The sequence below is a fragment of the Spodoptera frugiperda genome, chromosome 20, assembly GCF_023101765.2.
Source record: "Spodoptera frugiperda isolate SF20-4 chromosome 20, AGI-APGP_CSIRO_Sfru_2.0, whole genome shotgun sequence".
Lineage (NCBI taxonomy): Eukaryota > Metazoa > Arthropoda > Insecta > Lepidoptera > Noctuidae > Spodoptera > Spodoptera frugiperda.
In genome coordinates, this window is record NC_064231.1 from 12,225,169 (window position 1) to 12,242,209 (window position 17,041).

At 34.9% G+C, this 17,041-nt stretch overlaps 1 protein-coding gene across 8 annotated transcripts in view; it reads right to left on the bottom strand.

Moving 5' to 3' along the window:
- Nucleotides 1–16,102, bottom strand: part of LOC118261918 (transcription factor cwo) — a 37,013-nt gene extending 20,911 nt beyond the window's left edge. Inside the window, exons 1-3 of one of the 8 annotated variants that reach the window (XM_050701606.1) lie at nucleotides 15,568–16,102; nucleotides 15,377–15,466; nucleotides 3,691–3,747 (exon numbers count right to left, since the gene is read on the bottom strand). In XM_050701606.1, coding sequence (XP_050557563.1) covers nucleotides 3,691–3,747; nucleotides 15,377–15,417 — 98 coding nt within the window. In that variant the 5' untranslated portion in view covers nucleotides 15,418–15,466; nucleotides 15,568–16,102. Of the gene's footprint in view, nucleotides 1–3,656; nucleotides 3,748–15,376; nucleotides 15,467–15,567 lie in introns of all 8 variants that reach the window. The other 7 variants (XM_035572958.2, XM_050701608.1, XM_035572959.2 and 4 more) reach the window with 7 other exon arrangements.
- Nucleotides 16,103–17,041: the final 939 nt, after the last annotated feature.

Genomic DNA, 17,041 nt, shown 5'->3' on the forward strand with positions numbered 1-17,041 from the left:
TGACATAACTGAACGTATTAAAGAAAACATAAACAACACAGTCTAAATTAATAAAAAGTTTTTAATAGAATTTCTGGTTTTTATTCAAGCATTTCAGTTTCCTTATGAAAGCTCGTTCATAACCGAGTCAACAAAGCCGTGGAAACTTCTCCCTCACAACGTTTATTAGGTTTCGCCAAAAATTTCGGTTTAATTTGGCAAAATTTCGACACACTATTGTAACTGGAAAGGTCAGGATTTCCATTGTGGCTTTTCCTCATTCTCAAAATAAGAATAACATTAGAAACTTTTTGGTTACGAGGCTATTGGAAAGTATTTGGAAATTAATAAAGAAATGGAAACAGTAGGTATTGGTAAATCTGTTTAACTAACTCGCTGAAAATAGCAAAACTAGGTATTGGTAAATTGCAAAATATGGATTTTAGAAAGAATTTAAGATATTTCCAAAAAAAACAACTACTGGAAACTTTTCAGTATTACTGAAAATTTTAGTAGTAGCACGGAGACTGGTATTGTGCCCAGTATATGGCAATAAGCTCACCCCTGTTTCATGGGACTTCAAACAACAAATGGTGAAAAGTGGGTGTACATTGTATAGCGGCATTAAGTGCCGTAATGTGCATCTCTGCCTACCCCTTCTGGGATAAAAGGCGACGTTGCAAGATTTCCAACAAATTAAGCTTAAATATCTTGTTTTAAAGAATTAGGTTAAGGTTTACTTTGTTCCACCTGCCTCCTTGCGCAGGTAGTACTAAGGTCACGCCCTCAATTCCTTGTAATTTGATAGGATTTGAAACCACTACCGGGCCAAAAATTACATTACCGTGGTTTGCGGGCTCATCTTCTATTTGCAACATCTTTACTTTCCGTCGTCGTATTGTTCGGTCAACAAGTCCACTAGTAACTTAGATACACAACTATCATGCATGCGATTCCTACCCATAATGAACGAAACATACTAATAGCAAGAGCAAGACAAAATTTCTTCAAATGATCATTTATCAAGTCGACCCCGCGATCACTTTTTTGACGGGGGAAAATCACCCAAAGACTTCTCTCACCTTGGGCGAGACCAGAGGGAGTGTCAGACTCGTACTGACTATAAACCACCCCGTTCCTACTCCTTATTTTCGAGCTGGAGCCCCGGTAACACGCTAGGTAGTCCGCAGCCGCTAGATTAAACTAATAGACTTGTAACTAAAACTGTTTCAAATGAGAGTTTAGAAAAAAGTTACTATTTTTGGTTTCCTTAAAAATCTATATGTATTAAAAACCAAGACTAACTGCTCGTATATATGTAGACTAACTATGTAGACCTCGATATTTTGCATATGCATAAATCAAACTTCATTAAAATGTCTTATTCGTTTCGAGTAAAGTGTGTAAGTCTATATGCAAAACCCAGCCGTGTATACGTTCCTAACGTCTAATTGCTTAATTAAGAAATCAGTGTTGTGCGCCAGTGTCTCAGTTTTATGATAAGTACTAACGACGAATGACCCTGCACCTCACACAGCTGAGCAGTGAGCCTAGGCAAGGTTACTAAGATCCAACCTTCAACAATTACCCACCTAGATCAGTTGCTATAAGCCAAGTACTCACTGTCGGCTGTCGGTCACTTGAATATTCATAAATATCATTAATTTATGTAAGCCGTGGAATATTTTATTTCAAATACGTGTTTCCTTGAGTGAGGTTAGGTTTTTTTTCTCGTATAAAAGTTGTGAGTTTACTCTAAAGATAATGTCCTCAACGGAATGTTTAAAAAAAAACCTCTTGAATTCGTCACAATGTCTGCCTAAGGAATCTTACATCTTTATCGTAGAAAGAGAAAAAATTACAAAGTCAACGAAACCTTGAAAAAAAATCTCATACGATTCATGACTATTTAAATATTTGCTCATCTTGCCGACACTATCCTAAACACCACTAAGCACACTTCACTACGTACAAACATCAACACAAAATCAATTCATTAACCAGTCTAATTTCTCTCTGCTAAGTAACCATTTATATGTCATGTCTTGACCTTAGTTATCAGTATCACATACAAACAATGAACAATCATGCAGTGCCTATAACATCTAAGCTATTTCTATTCCTCTGTCTAATGTTCTCTCACTCGACTTTTACGTAAAATCCTTGACATTGTAAGCACGTGTTAACAACACAGGTCTCCGAATCGATTTATTTGTTTTTCTTGTACCAATAGTTACGTCACATTCTTTATAATTAACAGCTATGAGCTATGTACGTTTATAATGCTGTTTAAACAGTAAACAGTCCTAAAATAAGTGATTGGCCCATTTATAAAGTTGCAGAGTGGCGGCGTGGGTGTACACGTGATGTGTGAAATGAGCAAATGACACGTCGCCGTCGCACTGATGGCTGGGTAAACATGTATGGAATATAGGAATGTAAGTCTTTTCAAATGTAGTAACATCATTCATGATGATGATAATAAAAATCTAGTTTATGTAACACTGGTTCAACGAAAATCACAAAATAGTACTATCATTAAAATAGACAAATAAGAAAATCTAAATGTTAGAGTCTAAAAAAGACAATAAACGATAACGATGACCTTGAATTGTTAAATTCTAATGACTCTAATGGCATTTGCGTTTAAAATAATGAAAACAGCTCCGACGCAAAACACTAATTAAAAGTCACTGCAGAGCAAAATGCAAACGAGGCAGAATTTTCCTAGTGCTTCAACTAACTATAAATAGTAAATTTCCATTTCTTACTATGTTCAATAAACTAGAAAAAAAAAGAAATTTAGAACAACGTTCTACCGTCTAAGTTCTAAATATCAAGTTGGTTATTAATAAATAATCAGTAGATATTCGAAGCACAGCATGGGCTGACACGTGTGCTAGTCGGTCACGTTGTGCCCCTCGAGGTGCGTTGCGCAAACTACAGAACAGTCTAACCGCCATCGTGACGTAATACGAATGATAACCAAACCACGCGCTCTACTAGGAAATCAAACTCTATATCTTTAGTCATACCTATCAAAATCCACGCACCAGGTGACACTGATAAAGCGGTCTTAACAGATATCAAGGGTAGTGCCCAAAATGCATTGCAGAACGTGTTTGCAAATGTGTTCTGCAAACTTAACTGCTTCTAAAGCACTTTTATTATATCCATGTGCAATTTTATTTATAACCTTGCGTTCACGTTTTCCCTTGCACTTATTTGGATGTATCAAGGTTACGGTTTTAATTACGGTAGTTGTTTTTTTATTAATTTTCCTTGCAATTACTTTGATTTCATGAAGAAAAGAGAGGGCAAGTCGTTTATCACAGACAGTCATTTTTCATGTCAAATCTGCAGTCTATGATAACTGCGTAATTTCCAAGCAAGTCACGACAGTAATGATAACGTAGTCTGCAGTGTAACACTGTAAGCGAAATTATTTAGAAGACAAGTCACACATTTATGAAGCAACAACTTAATAAGTACGCATTTCCGCTGATAATAATTCATACACATTCACATTCAAGTTTAACAATAAGGAGTACGAAAAGTTGCATGCTAAACCCGTCGCATCCTATCAAAACTCAATTGATGGTATAAACATACTGTCACTAACACAAAACAGATAATATAACAAGTATAATATCTACCGAAGACGACGAGACAATTACCTAAACAAATAGATAGTAAAAGTGAGGCACTTGCCTCGGGGTGTTCCTAGACCTGGCGAGAGCGTCTGACACCCTCCCGCCTAATCTGCTCCTGAAAAATTTTAAATAATTAGGCATAGAATGCTACAATTTATACCTGGAGAGGGGGAGGGCTTTTATTAACTCTAAACAAATGAAATGGAACAATATCAATAAATATAAACTATCAACATTTGTGTCTATCATTGGTGTTCCTCAGGGTGCGTTCTGGGACAACGTAACATTTAGTCCATAATGTAATTTTAAAGAAATGGTTAACGACGGCTCTAATAAATATGTTTACTTAATCGACGTAAGTTTACATAGTAAACACTGAGTTTTGTAAATAATATGCTTGATATAACTAACAAGAAATCTGTAACATAATATGTTAATAATGTAATTTGCAAGCACATCGTTCAGCCACATGATAGTTTTGCCTTATCATTATATATGATACACGTGCACCAGTTTATTTAAAGTAGACATATATTGTTATTCCATTTCGATGACTTCATCGTTCTATTTTTGCCATTGTATCTATACCAACTTAGGCTTAAAATTTTATATTATTTAGGTTTAAGAATGTCTTTATTGTTGCTAACATTTAAAACTGTAAAGGTTTTAAATGTTGTTACGAATAGCTTGTACCCAAATAGTAAATACTCTTGTCTCGTTCCCCTGGTTTTTGTATCATCTTAAGTCGGGATGGCCTCACCTAGCTTCGATTACCTTTCAATTAACGATTTTCATAAAGAATTGTAAGTATCAATAACTGAGAAAGAAGATTTCTCCTTTACAAATGATAGAGTAACTAGAAACAAAGAATGGTCTGGCAAGTCACTTATCTGAATTATTGAAATCTTAGTTCTTCTCCCTTGGAAGTGAAAATTATCTTTCTTTCTCCTTTATCTCTTGTGTTATATTATTTGAGATTAATCGCGATAAAGTTGCCGATAACCACGACGTTGAAAAGGTCACGTTTCTCATATTTAGTTTTATCTAATTTGGAAATGCTACTCCCATTAAATCTACTTTATTTGAAAACGGTTTTCGCAATATTATATCATTCTTGAGGTCTACTTTTATCTGAGACCTTCAAATGATATTTTTAAAGCTGCTTATGACGGGAGAAATGATAGTATTGAAATGTAGGACAGGTTTAAAAGTCCGTAGTCCTTTAAAATGGGTTAATACGGGTTGCGATTCGCTTTTTTTAATGGTGCAATTCAAATGGCATCAGCCTATTTTCTAACTCTTGTTATTTCTATTATTAACTATGTCCTTTCCTATAAAGAGTACATTGCCCAAAATGCAAATAGTTGACAAGTTTTCTTCCCTAGACACCAGCTGAAGGTAAACTTTAGCCTCCATTTTTCCATTGCTAACGTCACCTGCTACTCTTATGAACTCATGATCATTCTGTTCTTACTTATCTAATTTATACTTTATACCTGCATACAATGTTATATAAAATGATTTTTTATTTTGATTATCATCAGTACTTATCAATCGATTCCGTTATATATCCATTTTTATATTTTTATCGGTAGCCAATGACTCAGCAGTTGTAGCGAGTACGATACGTTTGTTTAGGACATATTATAACAGCTTATTTTTCATACTTGTCGCGTTTGAGTCCTCTAGAAGTGAAGTACATGTGAATTTGCATCGTAAAAATTCTGATTCATCAACATCAACAGCACCTGATAGTCCACCGCTGTTGTATGGGCAAGGCTTATCTCTGTAGAAGAATTTGCCATAACCTCTATGCTCGACGGGTGGGATGGAAATCACAGTTTAAAATGTTCAGGTTTATCAGAGAATGCTGCTGGTCAGCCTGTGTTAGGGTGTAGTCCCTTATGACAGATGGACTGGTAGTGACCACATTCAAATGTACCGGTTTGCTTCCTATTATGTGTAAAATACCTCTATTAAAGGGCAGTACGGTACTGTGTACATTGCAGTTTTTTTAGGAGGCCATACAGCTTTTTTAATCTAAGTACATCTTAAGTAGTCTATCGCCCAAATACTGAAATGCTACTCAATTTGAAGTTGTACTTAAATATCGTGCTATCTCTGTCATTTTATAAAGAATTGATAGTGACAGAACTAGTTTTGAGAGCGTCTTAAAATTGAGTAGCGTTTGAGTATTCGGACATATATCTTATAACTTCACTGCTTTTCAAAGCCACGGTACTTATTCAGCAGAACTAAGTCGCTTAGCTGAAAATTCGAGAGAATTTTCGGGTTCAAAGCCATATAAGAACGTTTCTTAGTAAATCTCATTACTTATTGTGTTTCATGTCGATACCAGATAAGATTCTTGGTATTATAGCTTCTTATTGTACGTTAAGTACTTACATATTTTCGTGAAAAAGGTTTCTAACTAAAATACTCTTTATTAGAAGAATTAGAATAGAAAAATAATAATAATGTGGGTACATAAACTATTAAAGCTGGAGAAATGGTAGTGTTCGCCAAATCGAGCAATAAAGCGGCACGGTCCGTATCATACTTTTCTGGAAATGTATTTTACTTCTGCCTCTACCAAAGCATAATGTCCCTATGTATCTCTAATTCAGGTGATTCCAGCCTTTTCATGGTCAAGGACTTTTATATCTATCTTTTTGGCTATTATTTTTTGGTTCCACACTAAGATTTTCTCCAGTCATGAGATTTGTTCTCATAAAAATAGTAACTTTTGGATTATTGAAATCAGTCGCTTCTTTCTGTGGTCTCCTTTGACATAAGTTTAATACTATCTTTATCCGTAGTATTTACTAGACAGAGGCGTGTTGAGTTTCTTTTTTCACATCGTGATCCATTTAATGTCTTCTGCGGACCACAGGTTGGAAACCACTGCTCTCACTCCTCTGGGAAGCCTTATATTAAGAAAGATAGGTATTCTATAACATAAGATCAATTTCAAAAGCATATACATAGGTACAATATACTCCATTCATTTACGTCAATGCAGGAGTAGGCACCTATACTTAGTAGCGCTGAAACAGTAAATAATTCGCAGCGCTAACGTGTCATAGTACCATTCCATTGACACAGTGATACTATATTATGACACCTGTACCAGTGACGTCACAACACACGTGCTGCCATACTTGCATTGTTTGCGGGCTGCATGGCTCCGGCGACAATGTGGCTAATTACAACAGATTCTATTATGTAGATATATCTATTATATGTATATGTATAGAACTTTGATAGACAGGGCTGTTAATAATGATAATGAACTTTATAGTTAGATAGAATAGGTTTGATATTCGTTTCCGAAATATCTGTCACGTGATTTTAATACTGCAATGCTATTGGTCTAGTGAAGATCTAATTCGTCCTGATTTTAATAACACATGTTTTGGGGTCTAGGGAAGATCTAGATTCGTCCTGACTGTTTAAAACCTTTACTATATTGTCCGTCCAATCAATAAAACGACAAATAGTAAAGTGGTAGGAATATTATTGCAAACAGACATACCTACTGCAAAATTGTGACTGGAAAAATACTACCAATTAAGCTGACGCTGATACTATTCCATATATCAGACTTCTTTAAATATTATAATCATATTCAGGGCGCCCTAGACGGGCATATAGCCAGATTGGCGATATATTAAAGAAGGGCCAAATTAAAAGTACCTTTAACCGACGAGCTTGCATGAAAAGACTGATGACTGTTGATGAAGCGAAAGAGGTACCTGTGTAAGATTCGTAGCAATTGCCGTTCCATTGTCTCTGCCTATCCCCATGGGAAACAGGCGTGAGGTTATGTATGTATGTTTTCATCACCGAAAATAAATTACGTAACAAATTCTGTATAACAACAAAAATACGGACGCACATTGAAATAAATACAAGGGACATTTTACCTCCCTATAATAATTTCTAAGAATAGGTACCTACTTTCCCTATTTCCGAATGAGCTCTCAATATCACATTATTAACGTGCACGGCTAAACGGTAATTAACTTCTGTATTTTCCTTATAAAATACAGGAATAAATTTTGTTATAAGCAAAGCAAGTCTTACCTAATGGCCAACCCTTAGGACCACGCCCGGAGTAAACCTTTACCGTGGAAATTAAATGTACACGTTCTATTAAAGGGTTAAGAATAACAACGTGTTTGCTAGGACATAAATACCCGCTACTCGGTTCACCATGCGTTCGCAGTTTGCGGGACTTTCTCTGTTTAAGTAAGTATGTATGTGTTTTGGTTGATGCTGATATGTATTTTCTGTTTTCGTTGATTAGGACTATGTAGGACTTACGTATAGTCATAGTCAAAAGTATTTATTTCAATTAGACTGGGAAGGCACTTTTGACCGTCAAAGCAAATATAATAATATTAATAACTTCTGTCTATCGGTATAATTTATATTTGAGGATCAACGCGAATTTTCTCTAAACGATTCTTCGAACTGAAAAATTATGTTGTTCATTTCCTGCGCAGTAAATATTTACTTCCAACTTTATGACCCGTTTAAACAATATAATACATTCCGTAGTATATTTTTTCTGGCAACCCTACATGCAACAGTGTTGCGAAGTGCGTTCACAGTAAATAAATGCTATTCGCAACACGTGTTCAGTATCCTACACGTGTGTTTAACAGACTACGATGAACTCATGAGTAATGAGCGTATTATTTTATAGAACAACGACCATTCAGATTCCATTCGCACGAAACTGGACGTATTTATGTAAACATGTTTCAAGTTTTTAATCGCAGTAACCTAAATGACCTAGCAATGAGTTCCTAATTAAAATTATGGCTATTTTTGATGGTTAGATTGTTGCAATTAACGACGATTTGGTCATATTCTAATTTAAAAATATTATTCAAGGAAAATTCCAGTATCTAGTCTAGGGTCTCTAGAAGATAATCTTACTACGAACCTATAAAATTTTGTAACACCTTAAATAAATCTATTATATTATATTCGTTTCTATCGTACTATATTACTTAATATTATGAATACGAAAGTTTGTTACTTGTCAAAACGGCTGAAGCGATTGGGTTGAAATTTGGAATCGGTGTATAATTATGGTCTGAAATGACACACAGTCTACTTTTTTACCCACGGGAACGCGTGCGAACCAGCTGGCAGAAGCCAGTGGTGCATATTTTAATCCCAACACTAACTTTTCACCATTAAGGTTACAATTACAACGCATACAATAGGGAGCAATAAACCGGTCACTATTCGCAAACCTGGCCCTTGCAACGTACAAACAGTCTCCATATAAAAAGCAAGTAAATTAAAAACTGTTCATCTTTAAAAAAAATGGGGTCTTTTGCATAACCATGTCCAGTTATATTGAGCAGTTTGAAAACCGAACGAAGCAAAGGGGTGAAATACAAACGATCCGCACTCAACTTGACCGTGAACTGTCAACTGTCAGCTGTCAGTAGCTATGGCAACACTTTGAAGGTAAAGGTTAGACGTTTTAAATAAGAACTTTTTGCGGTTTGAGGAAAATTGTAACAAACTTTCCTCTTGAGAAAGATTGGGCGTGGACTTTTCTTTACATAATTTGTAGCTAAAAATGAAACAATGAAAGCCATGATTACACAACAGGGTTGATAGAGAAGGCTGCAAACGTAACCGCCACACAGCCCACCTTGAAGTATGGAGTGCGAATGTATGTGTGTTGTGTACATATTATAAGTACTATGGACCTAATAATTATGAAGAATACTCTACTTAACGTTACCGTTCATTTACATCAAAATATTAGCACAATTGTGCTCCTAAACAGGCAAAATTCTCCATTCGATTTTCAACTTTAAGACAAGACCATACTAGTGATAATTTGATGTATTTTGCACACACAAGGTGTTCTATGTTTTATTTAGACGCTCAGTGAAAATCGACATACTATTGTACACAAATAAAGTTACAAAAAACCAGTATAAACTGACCGTCGAATGTGCGGGAAGTTCATACAAAGGGAGATCATGATAAACTGGTTTATATAGAGCTATGTGTATCGTGTACTACGTAAGTATAGGTAGCTACGTATCCAAATATCGAAGTGTAATATGACGGGAAAACATTGCACGTGTCTTATACGTATGCATACGATATTAACACGCACACATACAAACATAAAGATAGTGCAAGAGGAACGAAAACAAAATACGTTGAAATCTTGTCGTTAACAGAAATCGCATTATTACATTATGTAATTTAAACTTATCTATAAGACATTACTTAGGTACCTACACATTTTTTTTAATTGTCATTCACAACTGTAACTTTTTAATGATAACTTAAGAGATCCAGTGACGGGTAATAAAACAATGTAAGTGTCGACACTTTTATCGACTTAAACTAAATACATAAGAAAAAAATATAAGTAAGTACATACTTTTATGTACAATCACCAGCCCATCAACCTACTCAAACTGCAATTGATTATAGATTTTATCACATAACAATAAAGTTGAAAACCCATTAACGTAATGCTGGCAGTTTCCATCGATTCAATTACTACAGCTGGTCTCAAGAGTTAAATAAAGCATTTAACAACAAAAATAAACAATTTCGTACTATTTTTAAACACTGATATTATCCCTAATTATATTAGCGACAATGTTCTAAAATTTCAAAAAAAGAACGTCTTTGTTTTTTTCTGTCTTCGATTTTGCGACTAGGAATTTAATTAGATTATTTTAGTATAGTTAGATACTTTTTTTATTTTTCTGGGCTTGTTTTATTACTCATGGCATTAACAATAAATAAAATAACCGACATTTAAAATTACAAGAATTGTATACAAAAAATATTTAAAAATGCATGGTTACCCTGTTATTCTTTTTCGTTCATCCATTTTGTTACCTTATTATTAGTTAAAGAATTTTATTATTTTATTAAAAAAAATATCGGCCAAAGGAGGTCGAGTTAAACATGTTGAAAAAATATTACAAAAGAATAAAACGAATTTAATATAATAAATATAATTTGTCTTTAAAAAAGGTTAAAAGAATATTATAAAAGAATAAAACACATTTTAAAAAAAGAACACCAGACTCAAAATATTTGTCTTGGAAAAAAATAAAATGTACCACTATAACATGTGTATAATATGTCTACGTAATGACACAGTTGGTAGGTAAAGAGTGTGTTGGGGATAAATGGACTGGTGTATGAAATAGTATGAATCATACATACATTGTGCCGTCTACACAGAAAACGTCTTTTTCATACATCAACATGTATGAATTATGCAAGCGACTATTGAATAGCAATTTATTTATTATTATTTATACGTTACGCCTACGACAGCCTAAAGAAAAACAACAAAAAAACATGTTAATAGGGAACCTATTACTTACGAACTCTTAAAATGTTCAAACAAAAATCCTTTATAACATGAATCACAGTCACCGCCCTTCCGTAACGATGTAAGGTAAGTAAGTCCCTACTAAAATAAAACAACGTACAACTTGTAAAGAATTTGTGGATCCAAACATAATTCCCTTATGACATAACAACAGGCTAACCAAAAGTATTCTTATGAAAAACCTTATAAATATTTTTTTTAAAACAGTCGAGAATGCCTCAAATAGAGTCAGGCGATACGAACGTGAGCATTTCTGTGTCAGTGTGCACAAGATTACGTGTTTTACGTGTAGTGTGTATGTGTGCGTCGGCTCGGTCACGTTTTGCGCGGCGTGTGGAGGACGCGGCCACGGCGCGTGCAGGCACCGCGCCCCCGCGCCCCGCGCCCGCCCCGCGCACTTGTCACGTGTTACCGAGGTGTTATTTTCGCTTCGCTTTCGCCACAAATGACAATATTGCTCCGATGTCCAATTAATTAAATAGAGATTTTCTGTCCCTTTTAGCTTTGTTACTAAAATACTTAGCGTATTTCAGTTGATAGATAACTGACTGAAATAATTTACGTAATGAACAACTGACGATTCATACATTGGTGTTACGTGGTTTTATTTATGTAATCAAAAAGGTTGGTACCGACATGATTTTTCTTTAGTTCCGCTTAGTGTCTTGAGATGATTGAATTGAGAAATGTTATAATTTAAGAACTGGCTAAAAAGATTGTACTACTGTGTACAAGTAGGGTGCTTTATCATTGATTAGGTCTGAAACATGTAGCATTGAACTCTGTTCTATAAATAGACTATAAACAAGTTGTATGACGTCACTTTACCAGGCTGCTGGTGGCACAGATTACAAACCAGTGAAGCTGACCATATCTAACATGGGCATAATAATAAAATTATAGGTAATTGACTCTCACCTCGTACCTAAGTCACACGCCTTGACAGGTCATATTAACCGTTCCCAAACTGTCAGTTATATTTTCTTGCCTTTATAATCAAAGGTGCAAACCTATTGCATCTGGAGCTGCGGACTACCTAGCGGGTTTACCGGGGCTCCGGCTCGAAAAGCAGGAGAAGGAATGGGGTGGTTTTTAGTCAGTAAGAGTCTGACACTCGCCCAAGGCGGGGGGAGAAGTCATTGGATGATATTCCCCGATCAAAAAAAAACCTATTGCATAGCAGGTGTACGTTGTAATGACCACATCAATCTATGAGTCAGTAAGACAACAGCATTAGGTACCTATATTAGGTGCAGTGTTAGGATATCCCACAGGAAAGAAAAATCACTTAACTAACTATGTAACGATAATATTTTTCCGGGATAAAACACAAACAACACTAGTTATTTATTACACAGCTATGCCTTTTTAATAACTATTATTGTGTGAAAAGAAAATCAAGTGAAACTAACCTTTCATGTTATCGCGTTTCGTTCAATCAAACCTATAGAAATATCTGTGTACATTTTTTTAACGATAAGATGTCTCAGCTATTGCATATAAAGTTAAAAGTCGTCTGTCAGTTATGCATACTCCAAGGCCTGTTGCTCCATTCGTCACTAACTTTGAAACGTAAACAAAGCAGTAAAATATTTCAATCAACTACATCGTGCAAGAAATAGTAAAATATTTATACACGGCCACCATAAATGGAATAAGTACAAATAAATACTCCATGAAAACAAGACGATATTTACGTTTAAACTCATTCAAAGCTCGCTAATTTTGGGAGTTGTAAAAAGAAAATGGAAGGAGGCAAATGGGCGTAAATACATCCACGGTTTTAGAACAATAATGTTTACTTTACGTAATGTTTTAAAAGTAGGAAAAAATTAAGTTCAAGTTACAAGGGACGAAGTCCTTTTGTTTCGACGCGAGTTTACTTCGCAATGAAATTATTTTTGTTTTGGAAACTTTTTTTAAGGCATGCCTGTTTAGATTCGGGAAAATTATTCATTACTTTTTGGTCAGGTCCATATTATGTCATCTTGTAATTTTAGAAATGAAAATGCCTCTACACAGTCGTATGGGACTTAAGTGAAAAATAAAAACATGTAGGTAATCTAGAATTTATCTAGGCAAAAATTTATCAATTTATGTCCAAATACTCAAAAACTATTGCTCAATTTTAAGACGCTCTCAAGACTAGCTCTGTCGCTACCAATTCTTTATAAAATGACAGAGATAACACGATATTTAAATACAACTTAAAATTGAGAAGCATTTCAGTATTCGGGCGTTCTTAATTTAAAAAGACACACAATATGTCAATTTAAAGAAAAGGAGATGCAAGCCACCTTACTTCTGTCAAAGACAATATTATCGATTTTTTAAATATCGCCGTTGGACATTCCCCGTGTTACTTTGAGTACCTTATTGATATGACTAATAATTATCTTTGTTACGTTATAATTCAATCCTCATTAAGATAATTAAGTCCGCAAACGATCCAACCACGGTTTTATTACATATTTTTTTTCATAATATCGAGAAAATTAAATGACCGTATTTTGTGGGAGATAGATTGATAATTTGATATCAACTAACGTTTTAATCAACTGCAGAAAGGAATTTTGTAATACCTAACATACTAAATAACTAAAAATAAATTTCATTCAGTTTAGTTTTTAGTTATAACTAGTTAGATTAAATGAAAAAAGAATGGGTGAATGTGTGGTTTAATAGACTGAAAATTCGAAATTATTGGGTGCACGAAAATATTACGTTATAGCTATCTACATCACTACAATTAAAAAGTTGTGGCTATAAAAGTTTAATTGCATTAAGTTTATTGATAAACCAATAATACCTATTGTGCGATTGTATTTGTAGTAACTACGGCTTTTGTCACAGGTTATCAGGTCGTCAAGACTTTATCAATATACTAAATGATTATTAACTATGGCACGATTGCACTTTATCCCGACAACAGATAAAAATATCAGTGAAAATTATCATTTTGGATTTTACTAGCCAGTTATTACATATTTGGTATATCTAGGAAAATTGTGAAAAAAAACAGGGAATTAGTTACGTTACATGAACAAAAAATAAATTGTGGCTTTGTACGAAAAGACAATACTCACCTAGGTATCAAAGATTACATTGTTTGGTATTTGCCAACTAGTCAAATTTAATACTTTTATTGAGATATCAAAAACTATATTTTTCTATGAATTTTGTCGCCTCAATATTTCAGCATCAAATCGTCAAATCAATTAATGAAATAAGATTCTTTTTTAATAACTACCTATTTGATTGGTTTGTAAAGTTGAAATAACTTATTTTTGACTAACAAAAGTACACAATTCTAACTCTCGGTGACGTAACTACAATCCCCAAGGTACCTGCTAACTGCTAAGTATGGGGATCCTGACAAACCCATGTCATGAGTCAATTAGGTAATTCAGAACTGGATTCTGACTTTCATACTGAAAGAAAAAATTCATAGAAAACCCAAAAACTTGAACATTTAATAACGTAACTAACACTAAATTAAGCATTTTTTAAATCCAGATTGATCAGTCAATGAGCTAAGTAACTACATGAGGAGAAATTTTTTTTTTTTTTACTTTTGCACGATGAAATACTTGCAAACCGTGTTGAATGAAAGATATATTATATTTAGTTTTTAGGTATATGACCGTAGTCCTGATTACAATCTATTTTTTGGGCCGCGTTTATCGATTTCTTTATTTATTGTTGCCAATTGAATCATCGTATCTTTTATCATCGTCATTTATCTAGCGACGTACTGCATACGAAAGGATATTTTGTAATTGTGTTGTGTAAAAATACAAATTAGGTACCTGCAAGCACTGTTTTTTAACATTTTTGACCTATACACCTAGTAATCTTCAAATATGAAGTTAGATACGTACGTAAATCCTAAAAAAAAACTAAAAAATATCAAAATAAGTACGTAAGGGAGATATTAGCCACTGAAACTACATTATTTATGAACTTTTATCACATTTAAATTCAATTCCAGTATCACAACACGCAATAGAATCAATCTAACTAATGTAATGTTGCCAAAATTCATGAAAATCTAATAAAAACGCTTTGACTTTCATATAGAGATGTCGAAAACTGTAAAGCGGAATAATTTGAACGAGTTGAGTATTGAAAATGAGCGAAAATATTAAATAATGATGAATAATGATTTCCGGGTCAAGGTCGGCCGTGAGAAAGTTGTTTTTCCTTCATTTTTATCAATCTAAAGCAAGCAATGTAGGTACAGCAATGTAGATAATACTTATTGCAAGTTTTATCTATTTGTTGTCGCTATTTGAATCAATTTGTTGTAAAAAAAACCCAGGTCATTTTTTGTACTTACTCTGTCTCATGATCGCAGGATTGAATTTCCAATTTATCCATTTTATGTACAGTGTACGAATTACGTTCTACTTAGGTATACCGTATAATCCTGTAAAGAAATTAACCTCAATACAAATATCACGATTCATTTATATTCGTATTGAAAAAAGAAAAATAAAATATTTAATGAAATAATTAATTGGAACTTACTTGTCATATTTGACGGAATGCCCGTTCTCCTCCCAGTAATGCCTTGTTTCCATATTCATTTGTAAGCACAACAAAAACAACAAACCACTGTTTCACAAAATAGCTGATGATAATATCAGATACAAGTTGTCTGTTTACATTTTATTCCCTTTGCGGGTTGATTTGTTCAGCACTTATCACAAACTATTGCACTTAAGTTAGGTCTCCGCAATCCATTTTAGATAAACGATCACAGTGAATACAAATTGTTGTTATCGTATTTAACTGCATGTATGGAGCGTGTCGCTAACGTCGTCACCGTGAGCGCTTCGCGGCCACTCTGAGCGGATGTACTCCAAACACCGGCCGGTTTCAGTCATGTGACGCGGCGGCGGCGTCAAAATATGGACGGGGGGCGTCGGAATGCCGGCGCACATTCCGATGCGTGAACTCAAAATTCTAGGGCAAATTAAAGATATTTAGTTATTTGAACGCCTTTATGTGTGTTGAGAGCTATATTGGGGTGTAATAATGGGCAATATAATGCTGTATAGCTGGCCTATGAAGATTTTATTGGGTTTTGGGTCGGGCGCGCCGCGGCTGCCGTCGTCGCCGGGCCACGCTCGCTCGCACGTGACCGCTGTGACGCGACGATTGCTCCGCCCCGCGCGGCGCGAATATACTTTGCGCTTATGGGCATACCCGACTGTTATAATAGTTAGCGATTATTTAACAGAAATATTTTTGTCCTGTTTTTTTAAAATTGACATGTAGCTAGGTTAGATAGTACTTAGGTACCTACTAGAAGACTGTTTTGTTTTTACGAGTTACCTAGGTAGTAGATACTTAGGTAGCACTTAGGGAGTTAACTATCTTTTAATACAGTCACAAACCCCCATCCTTCACAGTTCTGACAATCGAACTTGAAACTGTAATCAAAGCCAATAAGTATACTTTAAAAATCCACATTTACTTGAAATGAAATAAAGCCCCACCTACTCCGTAGTTGTATAGTTCATCGTCTAGTACCTATCTTCAGTATCGGATCACCGAGGCGTGTGTTGGGCAGTTGGGCACGGCTCCGAGGGCGTGGTGTTGACGTAGCGCCCACGCCACGAGCACGTGCCGTGGCAGCCGCGGGGACAGAACGCAATAGAAATATAATAGGAAAAGAGATAAAAACAACACAAAGGTAGGCAGGTACTATTTACGTTACAAGTTACAAAGTCACTTGTTTACGTTTTCCTATCTGACAAACTGTGATATTATAGGGTTTTATGATTCGTTGAAGGTTAATAGTAATAATTACCTAGGCATAATATTATATCAACGTTTAGACTACAGTACCTAGTAGGCGTTTTGTGAAAAGGCTAAAAACACGACACCCAATGACAAAAGAGCTGCCGCCGCCAGGCCATCACCAACCCAAATGACTGACAACGCACACAACTTACTTTTCTGGTAGTTTGGAATTGCAGTGTCCATAAGCAACACT